At 37.1% G+C, this 19,313-nt stretch overlaps 1 protein-coding gene across 3 annotated transcripts in view; it reads left to right on the forward strand.

Annotated features, from left to right (window-relative positions):
• LOC116463446 (intraflagellar transport protein 80 homolog) overlaps positions 1 to 19,313 on the forward strand; it is a 148,981-nt gene that overhangs the window by 79,596 nt on the left and 50,072 nt on the right. For all 3 annotated transcript variants that reach the window (XM_058434625.1, XM_058434626.1, XM_032146558.2), the window contains one exon: positions 9,337 to 9,516. In XM_058434625.1, the coding sequence (XP_058290608.1) occupies positions 9,337 to 9,516 (180 nt within the window). The remainder of the gene's footprint in view (positions 1 to 9,336; positions 9,517 to 19,313) is intronic.

A 19,313-nucleotide genomic window follows, 5' to 3' on the forward strand; every position in this document is an offset into this window, starting at 1 on the left:
TCTTTTTCTAAAACTATTGCAGTTAGTAAGTGAAGAAAAGATTAGAAGATTACCTATTTTGCAACCCTACTGAATTAGTAGATGCAGGCAATGATCGTCGTTTACTAAAAGCTTAAGAAGAGAGGCAACAGACATTAATTGCTTCCTACTGGAAGTACATGTCATAACTCTTATTTATGTAATGCTGTCCCAGCATCCATTTTGTTGTCTTGTCCCTGACTTTTGACCCACCTATTTTGAGATAGTCTCCATCTAGTTAGCATTTTATCTTCTAGATAGATAAGGCCCCATATCCCAAACTGTTTGATCACCTACTTTTAAGTGTTAGGAACCTAATAATGTAATCCCCAAGTTCCCGTGCTTATCCTTGTGCTCCCTTCAAACAACCCCACTACGGGTTGCCAGGGGAAACCCACCTAGGTAACACTCTGCACACCAATAAAAGCCTCCACGCAAAGGTTTCACCCTCTCTCTCTTGCTCCCCATCTGCTGGTTGAGCATTCATGTTCTTGATGACACCCCACACCTTCCCATTGTCTCTGCCTTCTCGCTTAGATCTATGAGGAATAAACCTAATCTTTCTACTATTCCAGTCTGAATGTTCCTCACTGTGCCACACAAAACCTAGCTTAAATACCTCACTTAACAAATTACAGCAGTATACAACATCACCTATGAAGTTTTCTTGCCAAAAATATGGAACCTGAGTCTGATCAAGACTCTAAATCTAACTACTAATTTACAGGACATAAAGGGGACAGAGGGAATGTTAAATAACACCATGAGAACGCAGAAGCCAAAATCCAGACTGGGAAATTTTATAGGACATATGACCCAGTTTCTTCAACAACCACAAAATTACAAGAGGAGGCCAGGCGTGGTGGCTTATGCCTGTAATCCTAGCACTTTGGGAGGCCAAAGCGGGAGGATCACTTGAGCTCAAGAGTTCAAGAGCAGCCTGGGCAACATAGACCTTATCTCTACTAAAAATAAAAATAAAAATCCCAATGTCTTGGCATGCACCTGTGGTTCCAGCTACTCAGGATGCTGAGGTGGGAGGATGACTTGAGCCCGGAGATTGAGGCTGGAGTAAGCTATTATTGCATCACTGTACTCCAGCATGGATGACAGACCAAGACATTGTCTCAAAAAAAAAAAAAAAAAAAAATTACAAGAGTAAAAAGATGTGGAAAGAGAACATAAAGATCTTACCCATCAAACATAGTGGTTGTACCTTATTTGCATCTTGATTGAAACAAACTGGAAACAAACTGGAAAAAAAAATGACAATTGGGAAATTTTGAACAGTGACTTAATGAGGTATTGAGGTTGGGTTTAAAAAGTCTGTCTTTTTAGTGATACATAGTCGTTCTTCCTTGTCTGTGGTTTTGCTTTCATGATTTTTCAGTTACCTATGGTCAACCATGATCTGAAAATATTAAAGGGAAATTCTAGAAAAAAGAATGCGTAAGTTTTATATTGCACACTGTTCTGAGCAGCATGATGCAATCTCAAGCTATCCTACTTTGTTTTCCCAGGACATGAATCATCCCTTTGTCCAGCATATCCACTCTGTACACTACCCACCTGTAAGTTACTTAGTAGCTGGCTTAGTTATCAGATCAACTGTCACAGTATTTCAGGGCTTGTGTTCAATTAACCTTTCATTTTCTTAATAATGGCCCCAAAGCACAAAAGTAGGGATGCTAGCAATTCAGTGTGCCAAAGAGAAGCCATAAAGTGCTTCCTTTAAGTGAAAAGGTGAAAGTTCTCAATTAGAAAAAGATAGTAGGCTGTGGTTGCTAACATCTATAGTAAAAATGAATCTTCTATCCATCAAATTGTGAAGGAGGAAAAATAAATCTGTTCGTAGTGTTATATAGATAGTACAGTGCTATCTGTGGTTTCAGGCCTCCACTGGGGGTCTTGGAACCTATCCCTGTGGACAAGAAGGGACTACTGTATACTGAAATATTTATTGATGAAATGATATGTTAGGGATTTGCTTCAAATAATCTGGGCCATGGAGAAGTGGTTGGTGGTACGGAGGAGATGAGAATTAGCCATTAGTTGATAATTGTTGGAAACTGGGTAACAGGTAAATAGAGGTCTATTATGCCAGTCATTCTCAAAGTGTGGTCATTGGCGCAGTAGCTTCAGGACCTTGGAGCTTGTTAGAAATGCAAATTTTTTGACCCCAGCCCACATCTACTAAATCAGACACGCTGGGGTCGGGCCCAGGAATCCATTTTAACAATCCTAGGTAACTCTGATGCACACTAAAGTTTGAAAACCACTGCTTTGTATTATTATTCCTACTTAAGTTTATGTTTGAAATTCAAAGAAATAAAAAGTGCAAAAGAAAAATTAGGTTATGAATATAAGAAGCCAAATATACACACACCTAGAAGAAGCTGGTTTAGAGGCTAAGGTTGTATAATTGTCTTAATAGTTAGCAGATGAGTTGGTAAGGTACTGTCAGAGAGCCAGCTGCTGCTGATAAACCAAATTACAAATTTTGCTCTTCTCTTGAAACAATGGCTCTTTATTAAAATCACCTAGAGGACTTTTAAACACACATCCAGACCTACCCCCAGGAGAGTCTGGATTTAATTGGTTGGATCAGAGCCAGAGTTTTGGTTGTTCTTTTGTTTTAAAGTTTCTAAGATGATAATAATGTGCAGCTAGCATTGATAACAAGTATCCTAACTTTATGTGCATAAGAATTATCTCAAGAGCTTGTTAAAAGCTTCCTGTCTCTCCTCTCCAGAGATTCAGATTCAATAGCTTCGGGTAGGGTCCATGAATTTACATTTCTGATAAGCTCACACATGATACAGATGCTGCTGGCTTGCACACTATGAGTAACATCTTAAAGCGAGAGATAGTCTGGTCAAAGAAAGAGATAAGTAAGATAAGTAACAGTGTAGGGGAGAAAAAGTATGTCTCTTCTTCCCATCTTGGGTTCATGGATGAGGACCCTATAACGAAAGACAGATTAACAAGAAAAAAAAAAGCATACAATTTTATTTAATGCAAACTTTACATAACATGGAAGCCTTCAGAAATGAAGACCCCCCCCCAAGAAACAGGGAAACCTGTGTATTTTTATGCTTAGGTTTTATTACAAATGAATAGTCATGCAAAAGTATGATTGGACAAAGAGGTTATGATCTAATGCTAATAAACTGGGGGAAATTTAGCAAAGCCTTTCTGTTCAGATTCTTCTTTGCATCCCTGTGTCTTTAGAGATAAGGATGTTCCTTTCCTCCTGGTACGGGGAAGGTACCTCTCCCTTGATGGACTGACTTCCCTCGGGAGAGTGGTGAAAGAAGGTTAGAGAATGACGTTCCTGCTTCTGCTGTGTTCTCTATGTTGATGTGCCGTATTTTGGAGGTAGTGTGTTCTGAGCCCCATCAAGAGGGATATTTAAAATTCATCTACCAGGGTTCTCACTGCCACTACCACTAAATTACACCCAGGGCAGCTGTCTCATTCCCTTTTAGATGGTAGTAATACAAATGTGAATCAAGTATCTCGTAGCATATTTAGGGAAGAAAAGAGAATTAGAGTGTTAAAAAAATCTCTTTAAAAGCACAGATGACAAATAGATCTTTTTTATTTACCAATAAAAATTATTCAATTTACTGATTGGAAAAATACAACCCTGTCTCCCCAATTTTATTTTAACTTTTAAGTTCAGGGGTACACATGCAGGATGTGCAGGTTTGTTACATAGATACATGTATGTCATGGGAGTTTGTTGTACAGATTATTTCATCACCCAGGTATTAAGCCTAGTATCCACTAGTTATTTTTCCTGATCCTGTCCTCCCTCCCACCCTCCACCCTCCAGTAGGACCCAGTGTGCATTGTTCCCCCCATGTGTCCATGTATTCTCATCATTTATCTCCCACTTATGAGTGAGAGCATGTGGTATTTGGTTTTCTGCTCCTGTGTTTGTTTGCTAAGGATAATATCCCTCCAACTCCATGTCCCTGCGAAGGACATGATCTCGTTCCTTTTTATGGCTACATAGTATTCCATGGCATATATGTACCACATTTTCTTTATCCAGCCTGTATCGATAGGAATTTAGGTTGATTCCATTTCTTTGTTATTGTACTGTAATGAACATATGGCTGCATGTGTCTTTATAATAGAACAATTTATATTCCTTTGGGTATATACCCAGTAATGGGATCGCTGGGCCAAATAATAGTTCTGTTTTTAGCTCTTTGAGGAATTGCCATACTATCTTCCACAATGAACTAATTTACACTCCCACCAACAGTGTAAAAGCATTCCTTTTTCTCCACAACCTTGCCAGCATCCGTTATTTTTTGACCTTTTTTTTTTTTTTGGAGATGGAGTCTCCCTCTGTCACCCAGGCTGGAGTGCACTGGCACAATCTCTGCTCATTGCAACCTCCGCCTCATGGGTTCAAGTGATTCTCCTGCCTCAGCCTCCCAAGTAGCTGGGATTATAGGCACTTGCCACCATGCCTGGCTAATTTTTGTATTTTCATTAGGGACAGGGTTTCACTATGTTTGCCAGGCTGGTCTTGAACTCCTGACCTCAAGTGATCCACCCGTCTCAGCCTCCCGAAGTGCTGGGATTACAGGTGTGAGCTACTGCACTCAGCCTGACTTTTTAGTAATAGCCATTCTGACTGGTGTGAGATGGTATCTCACTGTGGTTTTGATTTGCATTTCTCCAATGATTAGTGATGTTGAGCTTGCTTTCATATGACTGTTGGCCACATATGTCTTCTTTTGAGAAGACATCTTTTCATGTCCTTTGCCCACTTTTTAATGGGGTTGTTTATTTTCTTGTAAACTTGTTTAAGTTCCTAATAGATGCTGTATATTAGACCTTTGTCAGATGCATAGTTTGCAAAAATTTTCTCCCATTCTGTAGGTTATCTCTTTACCCTGTTGATGGTTTCTTTTGCTATGCAGAAGTTCTTTAGTTTAATTAGATCCCATTTATCAATTTTTGTTTTTGTTGCAATTGCTTTTGGCATCTTCATCCTGAAATCTGTACCCATGCCTATGTCCTGAGTGGTATTGCCTAGGTTTTCTTCTAGGGTTTTTGTAGTTTTGTGTTTTACATTTGTGTTTAATCCATCTTGAGTTAATGTTTGTGTATGGTTTAAGGAAGGGGTCCAGTTTCACTTTCCTGCATATGGCTAACCATTTATTAAATTTATTTATTAAATAGGGAATCCTTTCCTCATTGCTTGTTTTGTCAGGTTTGTTGAAGATCAGATAGTTGTAGGTGTGCAGTCTTATTTCTGGGTTCTCTATTCTGTTCCATTGGACTTTGTGTCTGTTCTTGTACCAGTACCTTGCCGTTTTGGTTATTGTAGCCCTGTTAGTACAGTTTGAAGTCAGGTAGTATAATGCCTCCAGCTTTGTTCTTTTTGCTTAGGATTGTCTTGGCTGTTCAGGCTCTTTTTTGGCTCCATATGAATTTTAAAATAGTTTTTTTCTAGTTCTGTGAAGAATATCAGTGGTAGTTTAATGGGAATAGCATTGAATCTATACATTGCTTTGGGTAGTATGGCCATTTTCACGATATTGATTCTTCCTGTCCATGAGCATGGAATGTTTTTCCATTTGTTTGTGTCCTCTCTGCTTTCTTTGAGCAGTGGTTTGTAGTTCTCCTTGTAGAGGTTCTTCATTTCCCTTGTTAGCTGTATTCCTAGGTATTTTATTCTTTTTGTGACAGTTGTGAATGGGAGTTCATTCATGATTTGGCTCTCTGCTTGTCTGTTGTTGGTGTATAGGAATGCTAGTGATTTTTGCACATTGATTTTGTATCCTGAGACTTTGCTGAAGTTGATTATCAGCTTAAGAAGCTTTTGGGCTGAGATGATAGGGTTTTCTAGATATATAATGGGATCATGTCATCTGCAAACAGGGATAGTGTGACTTCCTCTCTTCCTATCTGAGTACCCTTATTTTTTTTTTCCTTGCCTGATTACTCTGGCCAGAACTTCCAATACTGTATTGAATAGGAGTGGTGAGAGAGGGCATCCTTGTCCTGTGCCCGTTTTCAAGGTGAATGCTTCCAGCTTTTGCCTTTTCAGTGTGATACTGGCTGTAAATTTGTCATATATGGCTCTTATTTTGAGGTATTCTTTCAATACCTAGTTTATTGAGAGTTTTTAACATGAAGGATGTTGAATTTTATCGGAAGCCTTTTCTGCATCTGTTGAGATAATCGTGTGGTTTTTGTCTTTATTTCTGTTTATGTAATGAATCACATTTATTGATTCATGTATGTTGAATCAGCCTTGTATCTGGGGATGAAGCCTGCTTGATCATGGTGGAATAAGCTTTTTGATGTGCTACTGGATTCACTTTGCCAGTATTTTGTTGAGGATTATTGCATTGATGTTCATCAAAGATTCTGGCCTGAAGTTTTCTTTTTTTGTTGTATCTCTGCCAGGTTTTGGTATCAGGATGATGCAGACCTCATAGAATGAGTTAGGGAGGAGTGCCTCCTTTTCAATTTTTTGGAATAGTTGCAGTATGTCTCTCCAATTTTAGTAACTATTAAAGACTTATTCTCTGCTGATTAGGTTTTGATTATATTGTTTTATTACTAGAGTAATCTAAAACAGAGAGAAATAATTTTAATTTATTTTTTAATCTTTTATTTTGAGTTCAGGGGTACATGTGCAGGTTTGTTATATAGGTAACCTTGTATCATGGGGGTTTGTTATCATTAATGGGTACTGGGCTTAATACCTGGGTGATGAAATTTTAATTTTTAATGCTTACATTTAAAATAATTTTTAAATTGTAAATTTAAAAATTTTTAATGTAAGAATTTAATTTAACTTTACTATCACAATATTGTTATACAGGTTGAGCATTCCTAATCTGAAAAATTCAAAAGCCAAAATACTCCAAAATCCAAAGCTTTTTGAGCACCAACATGATGCCACATGTAGAAAATTCCAACACTTGACCTCATGTGACAGGTCACAACCAAACACTTACAAAACTTTGTTTCATGCACAAAATTATAAGAAATATATATAAAATTACCTTTATGCTATGTGTATAACATATATATGAAACATAAATGAATTTCATGTTTAGATTTGGGTCTCATTCTCAAGATATCTTCTTATGTATATGCAAATATTTCAAAATCTGAAGAAATTTAAAATTTGCTTCTGGCTCCCAAGCATTTCAGGTAAAGGATGCTCAATCTTATTCCCTGAGATGTGTTTTCAGGGATAAGTTGCATGTTGCAGATTTTATTTTTGTTGGTTCATGTGGACTGTAAAGGAAATCAGTTGAATATAGGATGATGATATACTATTATCTAAACATTTCATTTTCTCCTCTTAGGATCATGCATCTGTAAGTTCTTAGATAAATATTTCTGTTTAATTTTAGTAAGACATTTCTTTCTGGCTGATTCGGTTCTTCCAGTGTTTTAAAACCATACTTTAAATTTGGTAGTCCTCCCTTTTTCACAGTTTCTCTTTCTGTGAGTTCAGTTACCCTTTGTCAACTGCAGTCCGAAATGGAAATTTCCAGAAATAGAGACCACATTCACATAACTTTTACTATGGTATATTTTTATAATTGTTCTATTGTATTATTAGACATTGTTAATCTCTTACTTTCCCTAATTTATAAATTAAACTTTAACATAGGTATATATATATATAGAAAAAAACATAGGATGCATAGGGTTTAGTACCATGCATAGTTTCAGGCTTCCACTGGGGATCCTGGGACTTATCCCCATGGTTAAGGAAGGACTGTTACATGAATGTATGGTTTTAAAATAGAAATTAAACTAAGAGCTCTGTTTCTTCTACACCATGAGGATAGACTAGATTTAGGAAGAGAGAGAGATATGCCATAAGCCTATATATTAATAAATCAAGTCTCATTTGTCATTATCAACCACTTTTAATCTTTATGTAAAATAGTATTCATGTAATGTTTCATAATTCTTGTTTGTCAAACACAAATGAATTAATTTCATTTTATCGCCCAAAGCAGGTTATTAGTATCTTTGAAGTTCCCAGTCTTCTACAGTTATTTTCAAAAGATGACTTCAAATATTATATGTATTCTTTTTTAAATTGATTCTTCTTAATTTTCGAAAAGGAAGTTTCTAGTATTTTCATACTGCTGATGAAGCAAAGGTTATGGTTTGTTCATTATCTTCTCCTTGATGACTTTATTATTAGGCCTTTAATGAAGCCATTAAATCAACAGTTAGTGGCTCCAAAGTTGGAGGGTGGGGAGAATTGTAAAAGAGTGTCAGTGAGTGGTCGAAGAGCCTTTCAGTATTTTTATGTTATGTATGAACTTTCATTAGGAATTTTAAAGTCTTGTTTTGTAATAGCATCAATTAGTAAATCTTTATATTTTTCCATTCTCCTAGATTTGTTGTCAGAGTGAGCCTGTAGCTAATAATTAGTATTTCTGGAAAAAAATAATGTAAAACAAACAAACAAAATATATATATGTATATATATCCAGCCAAGAGCAACAACAACAAAATCAAGACTGTGATTATACGCTGTAAGGCTGGAAGAATGGAAAGAGAATATGTATATAAGTTTAGTCAAATTAATCATCCTAGCAAATAACATATGTTGCATCTGAAAAATGAAACAAGTGCATATAATACCATGTATTAAAAAGTTTGTTTTTTTCTTATGTCTTATTTATATACACACACACAAGAATCTCTTTTGTCCTATTTAATGCTTATTGATATCTCTAGATAACTTTCTCAAACAGATAGATAGGTTCTAGGAGAGGTCATACTTAACTGCAGTCTGTTAAAAAAAAAAGATAAGAAATAGATCCAGTTTCGTGTAATTTCATGATTTAAGATGTGTGTCAGAGCTATTTTAGTTACATTGTGTGTTGAGTTTCAATTTTTTTGTGACATTCTTAAAATATTGTAATGAGAAATTCTTTTAGATGTAGAGACTATATATTAGGAATGAATAGTAAGATGTCTTTGTTTTTTCTACAGAATCTTTGTGTTTACCTATTAAGTATTATTACTTAAAAGGAATAGTAAACATTGAGATGATGTGGGTTTTTTACAGTTCTTGAGATATTTTATACACTGTTTTATCATGATGTTCTACTGTGGACTTTAACAATTACATCTGTATTTTCCGTTCAGTACACTATAATTTTATTAAGAAAAATACTTTAATAATTTCAGAATAGACATTCTTTTAAAAATGATCTTAATATGTTGTCATGTGCCTGATTTAAAACGTCCTAAAAATTTTTTTTCAATAAGTCCATTTTTTTCTTGTTTTTTCTCCCCCAGTGGTCATATGCATTAGAAAAACCCAACACTGGCAGCATATTTAATATTGCATGGTCTATTGATGGCACTCAGATTGCTGGAGCCTGTGGAAATGGACATGTTGTTTTTGCACATGTAGTGGAACAACATTGGGAGTGGAAAAATTTTCAAGTAACATTAACTAAAAGAAGGGCCATGCAGGTATGATTATGTTCCAAGGTTAATTAAACCTGCTTCTTTTCATATTAGTTAACTGTACAGAATATGGAATTATCTTCATTAATTATATTTAGTCAAGCTTATAAAAATTCAGTCACATTAGAAATATTTTAACTATTCCATTAGTCACTTTCTCTGACGTAAAAACCTTTCACAGATATAGAACCTGAATGCCCAAAGCTACTTCAGTTATGCTTTAGGACAAATATAGTGAAATTGGAAACATTGAGGAAATATGTGGATTCAGTGAGGGAAGGAGAGAAAAAGCTGTAACAAATAGTAGCATGTTGGATTTGACTCCTGGATCTGAATCCAAGGCAGGCCTAATCTGCCAGTTACTGACAGGGTTAATTGTTTTACTTATTTGTAATTGGATGAACTTATTTAACCTGATTTTTTTAAAATTTTATTTTAAGAATTACCTAAGGAGAGTCAAAATGGGAAAATGGTATAGGAAGTTCTTATTGGGAATTAGGAAGTGTAGGGGAAGAAAAATATCTCTACCCATCCTAGGCTCATGACTGAGGTCCCTACAACAAAAGATATGTTAATAAGAAAACAGCATATAAATTGATTTAATGTAAGTTTTACATGACGCTGGAGCCTTCCTGAGGAAATGCAGACCTGAAGAAACAGTTAAGCCTGTGTGCTTTTATGCTACATTTGATGAAGAGTAGACAGTTGTGGCGATACACAATAGGGCAAAAAAGGTATGATCTAGTGGTAATAAGCTGGGGGAAATTTAGCAAGACCTGTGTGTTTAGATTCTTCTCTGTGTCCCTGTGTCTTCAGAAATAAGGATATAACTTTCCTCTGGGTATAGGGAGGGCACCTCTCACATGAGAGTCTTATGACCTGCTTCAGGAAAAGGTCAGAAAATCCTTTCTAGGTTTTATGACCTGTGTTAGGGAAGAAGAGTAGGGGAAGGTCAGACTGACCTCCTGCTGCTCTTGTTTTATCAAATTCCTTTAGCTTAAAATACTCAGTATGCCATAGTGCCATATTTTGGTATAGTGTATCCTCAGTCCCATCAGAAGAAAATTTTGAAGTGAAATATTTTGTAGATTAATACAAGAAGGTTGGGATGTGGCAATGGAAGTGGGGAGAAATGTTTTACAGGTCAAAGGACATCAGTGGGAGGGCACAAGTATCCTCATGGCTCATCTTTGTCTCTCCTTCAGAGCCTCTAGCCCAGTGCCTTGCCCTTAATATATTAATAATTAGTTGAAGAAAGGTACAAGAAGATCAAAGTACAATGTGCCAATGCAAATCCTCTGAAAAAGAAGGATTCGACCTTCCTCTTCTTCCTTTTGCCTGTATCAATTGCCTCTATCTTCAGTATTCATAATTCATATTATTACTGTAAAAATTTAGAAGCATGGGCAGGTCTATTCAAATATTCTGTTAGCCCACATATCCAGATTTTAAAATTTGGATAATATTGTCACTAGATTACTAATAATTAGGTATAGTATACTTTTTCTTCATTCTGTTTATTTATTTTAAAATTGTAAAACTTTTTATTTAGATAATTTAAAACACACACAGACTAGTATATTGAATCCCCATGTACTCATCACCTGGCCCCAATAATCACCAATTCATGCTTAAGCCTGCTCAGTCCATGTCCTGTCTACTTTCCTTGTTCCCCAAATTCAGACATTGTATTTCATTTATAAATATTTTAGTATATATAACTAAAAGATAAGGACTCTGTTTTAATATAACCACACTAACATTATCATATCATATAATAATAATAATAATAATTTCTTAACATTATCAAATATCCACAAAGTGTTTAACTGTCCAGTTGTTTCCTATATGCCACAAAACTTTGTTGGAATCAGGATCCAGTTTTACATATTGTAATGGCTGATGTATCTTTTAAGTCTCTTTCAGTCTGTAGAGTCCCCTTCTATCTCTGTTTCCTGCCCTGCAGTTTGTTTGTTGAAGAACCAAGTTATCTGTCTGGTAGAGTTTCTCAGTCTGGACTGGGCTGATTGTATCTCCATCATGTGATTTGACATGTCCCTCTATCTTCTGTGTTTCCTTTAAGAAGGATTTAGGATCCACATGATGGTTTAATGTATATTTCTTCTAATTAACCTGGGATCTAAACCATTATAATATTCTGTATATGACATAGAATCCATTGTGAGTTCTAATCAACTAATTGGGGTATAAAATAAGTTTTAGCCTTAATTACAGAAATGCCCCAACATGAGACTATATCTAGAAAGAGGAGTTCTTCTTTCATAATAAAAAGGAATTATCCTAGTGATGAGAAGATTTTTATGTGAAATAAGATGAACCGTGGAAATGCTTAAATGGCTTATCTAATCTAAATTATCTTTGTGTTTAAAATAATATTTATAAATAATTTTTAAAGTTTTAAACTAGAACATTATTTTGATTTTTTAAAAGAAGTTTTACTTTCTCCATGATTATAAAACATTTGACTGCATTTTTGCTAAGTTAGGCCTATTCACTGTTTCTTTTTAGAATGATTTTATTCACTCATTCAATGGATATCTATTGAGTGATCCCTACTTGCCAGGCATTGGGCTAAGTAATGAGGAATACAGTAGTGAACAAGACAGATTTGGTCCTTGTTTTTATGGACCCTCTAGATTATTACCTTGAAAATGTTTTTTCATAAATTCAGCTGTAATTGATTTAAAGTGAAAAATGAAGGAAAAAAAGGAAATTTATTGATTCTTGTGAAGTTAAGAGACAGACTGACTTAGAGGCATTATTGGTTCAGAGGCTTAAATAATGCCAAGAGGACCTCATCTCTTTCTCTTCCTCAACTCTTCTTTTCTTTGTAATTGTCTTAGTTTTCAGAAAGGCTCTATTTTGTGGCCTTGGTAGTTCCAGGTTGACATTCTACCAACTTCAAGTTCAGCGGAAAGAGTGCTTTTTTTCCCCTAGTAATTCCAGGAGAAATCTCAGCCTTGGATTTCATATGCTGAGCCTGAGTCAAGTGTATTTAGTCAGGGAGAGGCAGGGGAAAATGAGTCAATCCCATCTAGCCAGTCACTGAGAATAGTGGAAGGAATGGTTTCCTAAAGGAAAATCAATGTATATTTATGAGAAAAGATGTCATTTGATTCTGGGCAGACAAAAAATGATAGATAGATATATGCTATAGTCTATCCTTGAGCTGTTTAGCAGCTATACTGTGTTAGTTACTTATTGCTGCATAATGAATAACCGTAGACATAGTGGCTTAAACAGCAACAATTATTATCTCTCATTTTCTGTGAGTCAGGAATCCAGCCATGGCTTAACTGGGTCCCCTGTTTCACAGTCTCACAAGGCTGCAAACAAGGTGTTGGCCAGGACTTTAGTTTTATGTGAAGGCTCAACTGGGGAAAGATTTGCTTTCAAGCTCGCTGACATGATGGTTGGCAAGATTCAGTTCATCAGTGTCATTTGCACCTGTGGGCCTCAGTTTTTTCTTGACTATTGACTGGAGGTCTCCTTCAGTTCTTTGTATGTGGCCTCTTCATAGGGCAGCTCACAACTTGATGGTTTGCTTTAGCAGAGCAAGCAAGAAGGGCCAGAGAGAGTGCAAGCAAGACATAAGTCACAGTTTTTTATAACCCAAGCTCAGAAGTGACATCTCATCACTTTTGCCATATTCCATTTACTAGAAGCAAGCTATTAGGTCCAAACCACATTAAATGGAGAGATTTGCACAAGGGTTTGAATACTAGGAGGCAGGGATCATTGGGAGTCACCTTACAAGCTTCCTTTATTCATATATATGGATACATATTCAACCTACTCTTATACATATGATTCAGAAATATACTACTTTATCATGCAGCTATTTCATAAGTAATTGAAAACAAACCCATCCCCTTTCTAAAAAAAGATAACCTAGACTCTATGGTTATTGCATCCAGCTCCAACTCTCTGGTTTGGAAAACTATACATAAATATATATTTTGATTCTTCTCCCCTCCCCTCCCACTTTCCATATTCCCAGTTTACAATGGCAAAGGGAAAAGAGGGTGGCTGCAATGAAAACAATTTGGAAAAGGGGAGAAAGGAAAACAGCACACAGTGATTACCCATTTATAGCTAAAATCCAGCTGGTGAGTGTGAAAGGAAAATAAAAATCTTGAGACCCTAAACTCATTATGTCAAAGGGAAAGGATAAGCTTGACAACTGAGTCATGCAAAACTGTCTCCCATTTTGTTCCTAAGCAGATAGCTGCAAAGATAGAAGAGCACATACCTCTCCAGAGGGCTTCCCTTACAATATGCTCACAAGTAAATTCCCTGTAGGCCCCAAGATCTTTACCCTAAAAGAGAGTTCTGTTGAATTTCACCCTGACAATGTAAATTAACAGCTTATCTTCACAGGTATGGGAGAAAGACAAGACTAGAAGTCATCCCTCTGCTCATCAGAGACAATGCATATCTCACTGCTTCATCTACTCTGTGTTTATCTTATGTAAAAATTCAGATTCACTGCAGGGGGAATACATAGTTGACTATGCCTGTACCTCTTTTCACTTGCAACATGTGGATTCAGTGAGCTGTAATCTAAGCCTCACAAGAATGTGACCATACCCTCCCTCCTCTTTCTTTCTTTCTCTCTTTCTCTTTCTCTCTCTCTTTTTTCCTCCCTCCCTCCCTCCCTCTCTTCCTTCCTTCCTTCTTTTTTCCCCTCCGGCCCACTTTTTTTCCCTTTAAGTATTGAAGCTCTTCAAACCCTTTTTGGAAAAAGCATGGATCACAGATGTTCCTGTGATTTTGTGTTCCTTTTTCCTGGGCACATCCCCAACCTTGGCAAAATAAACCTATAAATTGATTGAGGCTCGCCTCCAGTCATTTTCTTTGGTTTTACACCAAGAATATCCTGAGAACTCTCTTAGCAACAAAGTAGTTGCTTGGTCAGTTTGTTAACTCTAGTTTGCCTTTCTGGGAAGATCTCTGGACATTTGGGAGGATTCCCTTTCTGGGGGCTGTACTTTTTAACAGCCCACTTTTGTTGCAAGGTGGAGTCACAGGATTTCAGTGAGACTAAACAATCACAATTGTTTTTGTTTGCCCAATTTAGAATTTTACAGTTTCCATGGAGGCTTCTTCGGCTTTTGGTTTATCCGTGTTTCATTAACTCAGAAACCAGAGGTCACTGAGTCATGATTGTTAAATCTACACCTTGACCTGCTGGTGCTGTTTTCCTACAGTAGACTTATTTGCCCTACCATCTCAGTAGCGTCTAGTGAAAAAGTTTCAAGTTTCTTTTTTTTTTTTTTTTTTTCAAGACGGAGTCTCGCTCTGTCGCCCAGGCCGGAGTGCAGTGGCGCAATCTCGGCTCACTGCAAGCTCCGCCTCCCGGGTTCACGCCATTCACCTGCCCTAGCCTCTCTGAGTAGCTGGGACTACAGGTGCCCGCTGCTATGCCCGGCTAATTTTTTTGTATTTTTAGTAGAGACGGGGTTTCACCGTGGTCTCGATTTCCTGACCTTGTGATCCGCCCGCCTCGGCCTCCCAAAGTGCTGGGATTACAAGCGTGAGCCACCGCGCCCGGCCGTGAAAAAGTTTCTTAATCTGCGTCTTGCCTCCAGGAAGCAGCCCAGTGGATAATTCTTTCCAAAAGAGATCCTTGATGTCTTTGTTAGAAGGAAGTGCCTAGGAGGGAAAGCATGCAGGTACAAAGGGTGAGGCATTTCTAGTGTCCCAAAGTTACCTTTGTTTTTTTCCTGCCACTCTAACTTTAGGATGGGGCATAAATTTGGCTTTTAATAGTCATCAAAGTTCAAAAGTGTCTAATTCTTACAGGACATTTTATGTCTTGTAAAAATAAGAGCTAGTAATAGAGTAATTTTGAAGATGAAATGAGATAATATATGTAAAACAAAAATAAATGATAGCTATTGCTATGATTATGATTATAGCTATGTATAGGATTAAATGAGTGTTTTGCAAATGTGCAAACAGATTGTTTAGACTTATGTCAATCTGAGGAGTCTAAATATTGTGATCATATAGAAGAATTGGTGATGCAAATATCAGGAAATTAATCCTGGAGTTGCCCTGAGTTGAACAGAGTAATAGGTGTATTTTAAAATTCAGCACAGAGGCCGGGCGCGATGACTCACAACTATAATCCCAGCACTTTGGGAGGCCGAGGTGGGTGGATCACAAGGTCAGGAGTTAAGACCAGCCTGGCCAACATAGTGAAACCCTGTCTCTACTAAAAATACAGAAAATTAGCCAGGCGTGGTGGCTTGTGCCTGTAGTCCCAGCTACTCAGAAGGCTGAGGTAGGAGAATCGCTGGAACCCTGGAGGTGGAGGTTGCAGTGGGCCTAGATCACGCCACTGCACTCCAGCCTGGGTGACAGAACAAGACTCTGTCTCAAATAAAAAAAAAAAAAATTCAGCACAGAACATTTCTGATGTGGAATTTGCCATAGTTTTGAAACTATAACAGCAATTACTAGAGTGCCTTTAGTTTTGTTATTATGGCTAGGATGCTTTATTCTGTTTTGGTTCAAGTGTACCAGATTCACAAAAAGGGACATTCCTCCATGTGAGGCTTTAGGCAAATATGGATCTTAAGAAATCTATCTATAATTTTAATAATGTTAGAGGCCTATACAATTGTATTTTTAAATGTTGAATTTTCTTAAACCTGTTTGTTTAGGAAAGTTTGCAGGCAGTTTGACTAGATAGCATGTTGCTATAAAGAAACTAACATATAACTTCCCTTTAAAAATTTTATATCATTCTATTAGCTTTAAACTGTTTCTGGAAGATGGCATTTTGGATCTTAAAAAAAAAAATCTCTGAGAGCTCAGACTTCTTGTGAAAATGGTGTTAATTCATACATGGAAGAAAGAGACATACTTTTGGCACCAAAAGATTTAAATATATATATATACATATATATATATATGTGTGTATATATATATATATATGACTCATCTGGACTCAAAAACAAGATAAAGATCTCTGTGGACCAGAAACAGAACAAAAATGCAGTGTGGAGTCTCAGACCTACTTCAGGTCCAGAAGCAGGCAGGGAAAGGCAGTGAGGAAAGTTGCTCCTGCTGGCTAAGGAAACTGAAAGTATTATACTTGAAGTGAGACAAGGGACTAGATCCAAGTGTCTGTTTGAAATCAGAGCCTGGGGGTCTATGAGGTAGCTCCTTTCTCTCCATCCTGCAAGGAGACCTAAAAAATCTACAGCCACCTGCTACATGGGGCTTCATATGTGTAGTTGTAGGCCTAAGAAATTTGAAGACACCACCTGCAGTCAGCTGCCTGCTCAATTCCAGAGGGCACCATTCACATAGACCCAGAGTTGTGCAGTACACAACCTGCAGTCATATAGCTGTGGCCTTGCAGACAAAGCTCAGCCATTTCACTAAGAACATTCTTATTGTAATTAGCAGCTGACTACTGGCCGGGCGCGGTAGCTCATGCCTGTAATCCCAGCACTTTGGGAGGCCAAGGTGGGCGGATCACGAGGTCAGGAGATCGAGGCCATCCTGGCTAACACGGTGAAACCCTGTGTCTACGAAAAATACAAAAAAATTAGCCGGGTGTGGTGGCGGGCGCCTGTAGTCCCAGCTACTCAGGAGGCTGAGGCGGAAGAGTCCCGGCTTGAACCTGGGAGGCGGAGGTTGCAGTGAGCCGCATATCACGCCATTGCACTCCTGCCCAGGAGACAGTGCGAGACTCCATCTTAAAACAGACAAACAAAAAACAACACCTGACTACTGAGAGCAGTGTTTTTCCTCCAGCCTTCTCAAGTAGAGGTGTTTTTCTTTGATGCGCCGCGTATCACTGGATCTGGTTAGATGTCTTCCTTACTCCTGCTGATTCTAGACCACTACAACCTTCTCCTCCCTAAAAAACTGTTGCTCTTTTGAAACACTTGTCATCAGACTACGCCCCTCTTTACAGTCATTCCTCCTACTTCTTGAAGAGGTGAGCAAAAATATTCGTGTCTTTTTCTTCGTCACTAGTTCTGGAATTGTTTTAAGTTCTTTTTAAACGGTCAGAAAGATAAGAACTATTTTCATTTTAACATTACCATAGTAACATTCACATTTCCCTAGTCTTTTCCTAACGTCTTTCTATAGTAACAGATCACATTTCTCCAATTATTTTCTAAATATATTTTTCTAGTTGGTTTGTTTTTATCAGGAAATAAAGCCCCACATTGCATGTAATTCGTCTCTTAAGTCTTTTTAAATCTGAAACAACTTATTATTATTTATTTACTTACAATTTATTTGTTAAAGGAACCAGGTTATTCTGTTGAATTTCCCACATTCTGTATTTGACTGATTCCATCTTTGTGGTATGATTACATTTATTTATTTATTTTTATTTACTTATTTATGTATTTATTTTTTCAAGACATGCCCTCACTTTATCACCCAGGCTGGAGTGCAGTGGCACAGTCACGGCTCGTGGTAGTCTGGACTTCCCAAGCTCAAACGATCCTCCCACTTCAGCCTCCCGAGTTGCTGGGACCACAGGCGTCTGCCACCACGCCTAGCTAATTTTTTTTGTTTGTTTTTTGTAGAGACAGGGTCTCATCTTGTTGCCTGGGCTGGTTTCGAACTCTGCCCACCTCAGCCACCCAAAGTGCTAGGAATAAAGACATAAGCCACCACGCCCAGCCTTGGTTACAATTAATATGTTCATTTATCCTGTGTTTCCTCTAGACTGGTTATTGGGTTTAGAGCCTTAGGTGATGCTGTGCACTTCCTGTTGCATCACATCAGGAGGCGCATATGTCTGCTTGTCTCTCTTTTACTGATATTAAGATTTGATCAGTGTGTTCAGGTATTATAAATCTGATTCATCTATCATATAGTTTCACACTGGGTTTTGTACCTTAATGTTTTTAGCTGCCATTAATGATAGTTGTTTAGATCTATTTTTCACTGGGGGTTGTGAAATAGTAACATTGTAATTCTGTCATTCCTTCCACATTTATTAGCTAGAATTCTCCTATAAAAGACTTTGTTTGCCTCCTCAACCATTAGGTTACCCTGTGGGGAGTGGTAACAAATGCTGAATTATTTTCCTGTTTGCCAGTTTTCAAGTAATAAGTTGGTTTCCTAGCATGCCCAGTAAATTTCTTTTTTCTTGTCATTGATGTTATCATGATAAACTTGTAGATTTTAACATTTTCTGTATGTTTCAACCCATCGTGGTTATTTTCTTTAATGCTCAAATTGTCTCATCTTTGGCCAGTTGGCTCCTATGTTCTTTTGACTGATTTCAATAGCTTCCTTGCTTTCTGGTGTGACAAGATGTTTCAGGCTTCTTTTGTACATTTCCCATCTAGACTTGGAATCAACCATTTTTCCATGAAGGCCTTGCTCCTTTTGGAGGGAAATGTTATTTATAGACCACAATCAGATCTGTAAATAACATGTGTTCATTGCTACTGATTTGATCATTACTTCTAGACAAAAATTTTTTTTCGTTTTTCTTTTTACTTGAGTCTACACTGGGAAGAAATGTTTTTGTTTTTGACCGATAAAAATACATCACGAGTTTATGCTGAGGTTTCTGATTTAAATTTGAGATTATAGAGTTTTACTCTTGATTTTTTAAGAGCAACTCTCTCTGACCAGAAAATTTTGGTTCCTAAAAACATTATATCCCAAAATATAGTTTGAAAATAACAATAGTATTATTCTAATAATATGTTACTGAATACTGTTTAAGATTTCTTGTTTTTTTTTAAATGTGAGCAAATCCATATATGTTCATATTCTTCCCTTTCTTA

This window comes from Hylobates moloch, unplaced genomic scaffold, assembly GCF_009828535.3.
Source record: "Hylobates moloch isolate HMO894 unplaced genomic scaffold, HMol_V3 SCAFFOLD_36, whole genome shotgun sequence".
In the NCBI taxonomy this organism is placed as follows: domain Eukaryota; kingdom Metazoa; phylum Chordata; class Mammalia; order Primates; family Hylobatidae; genus Hylobates; species Hylobates moloch.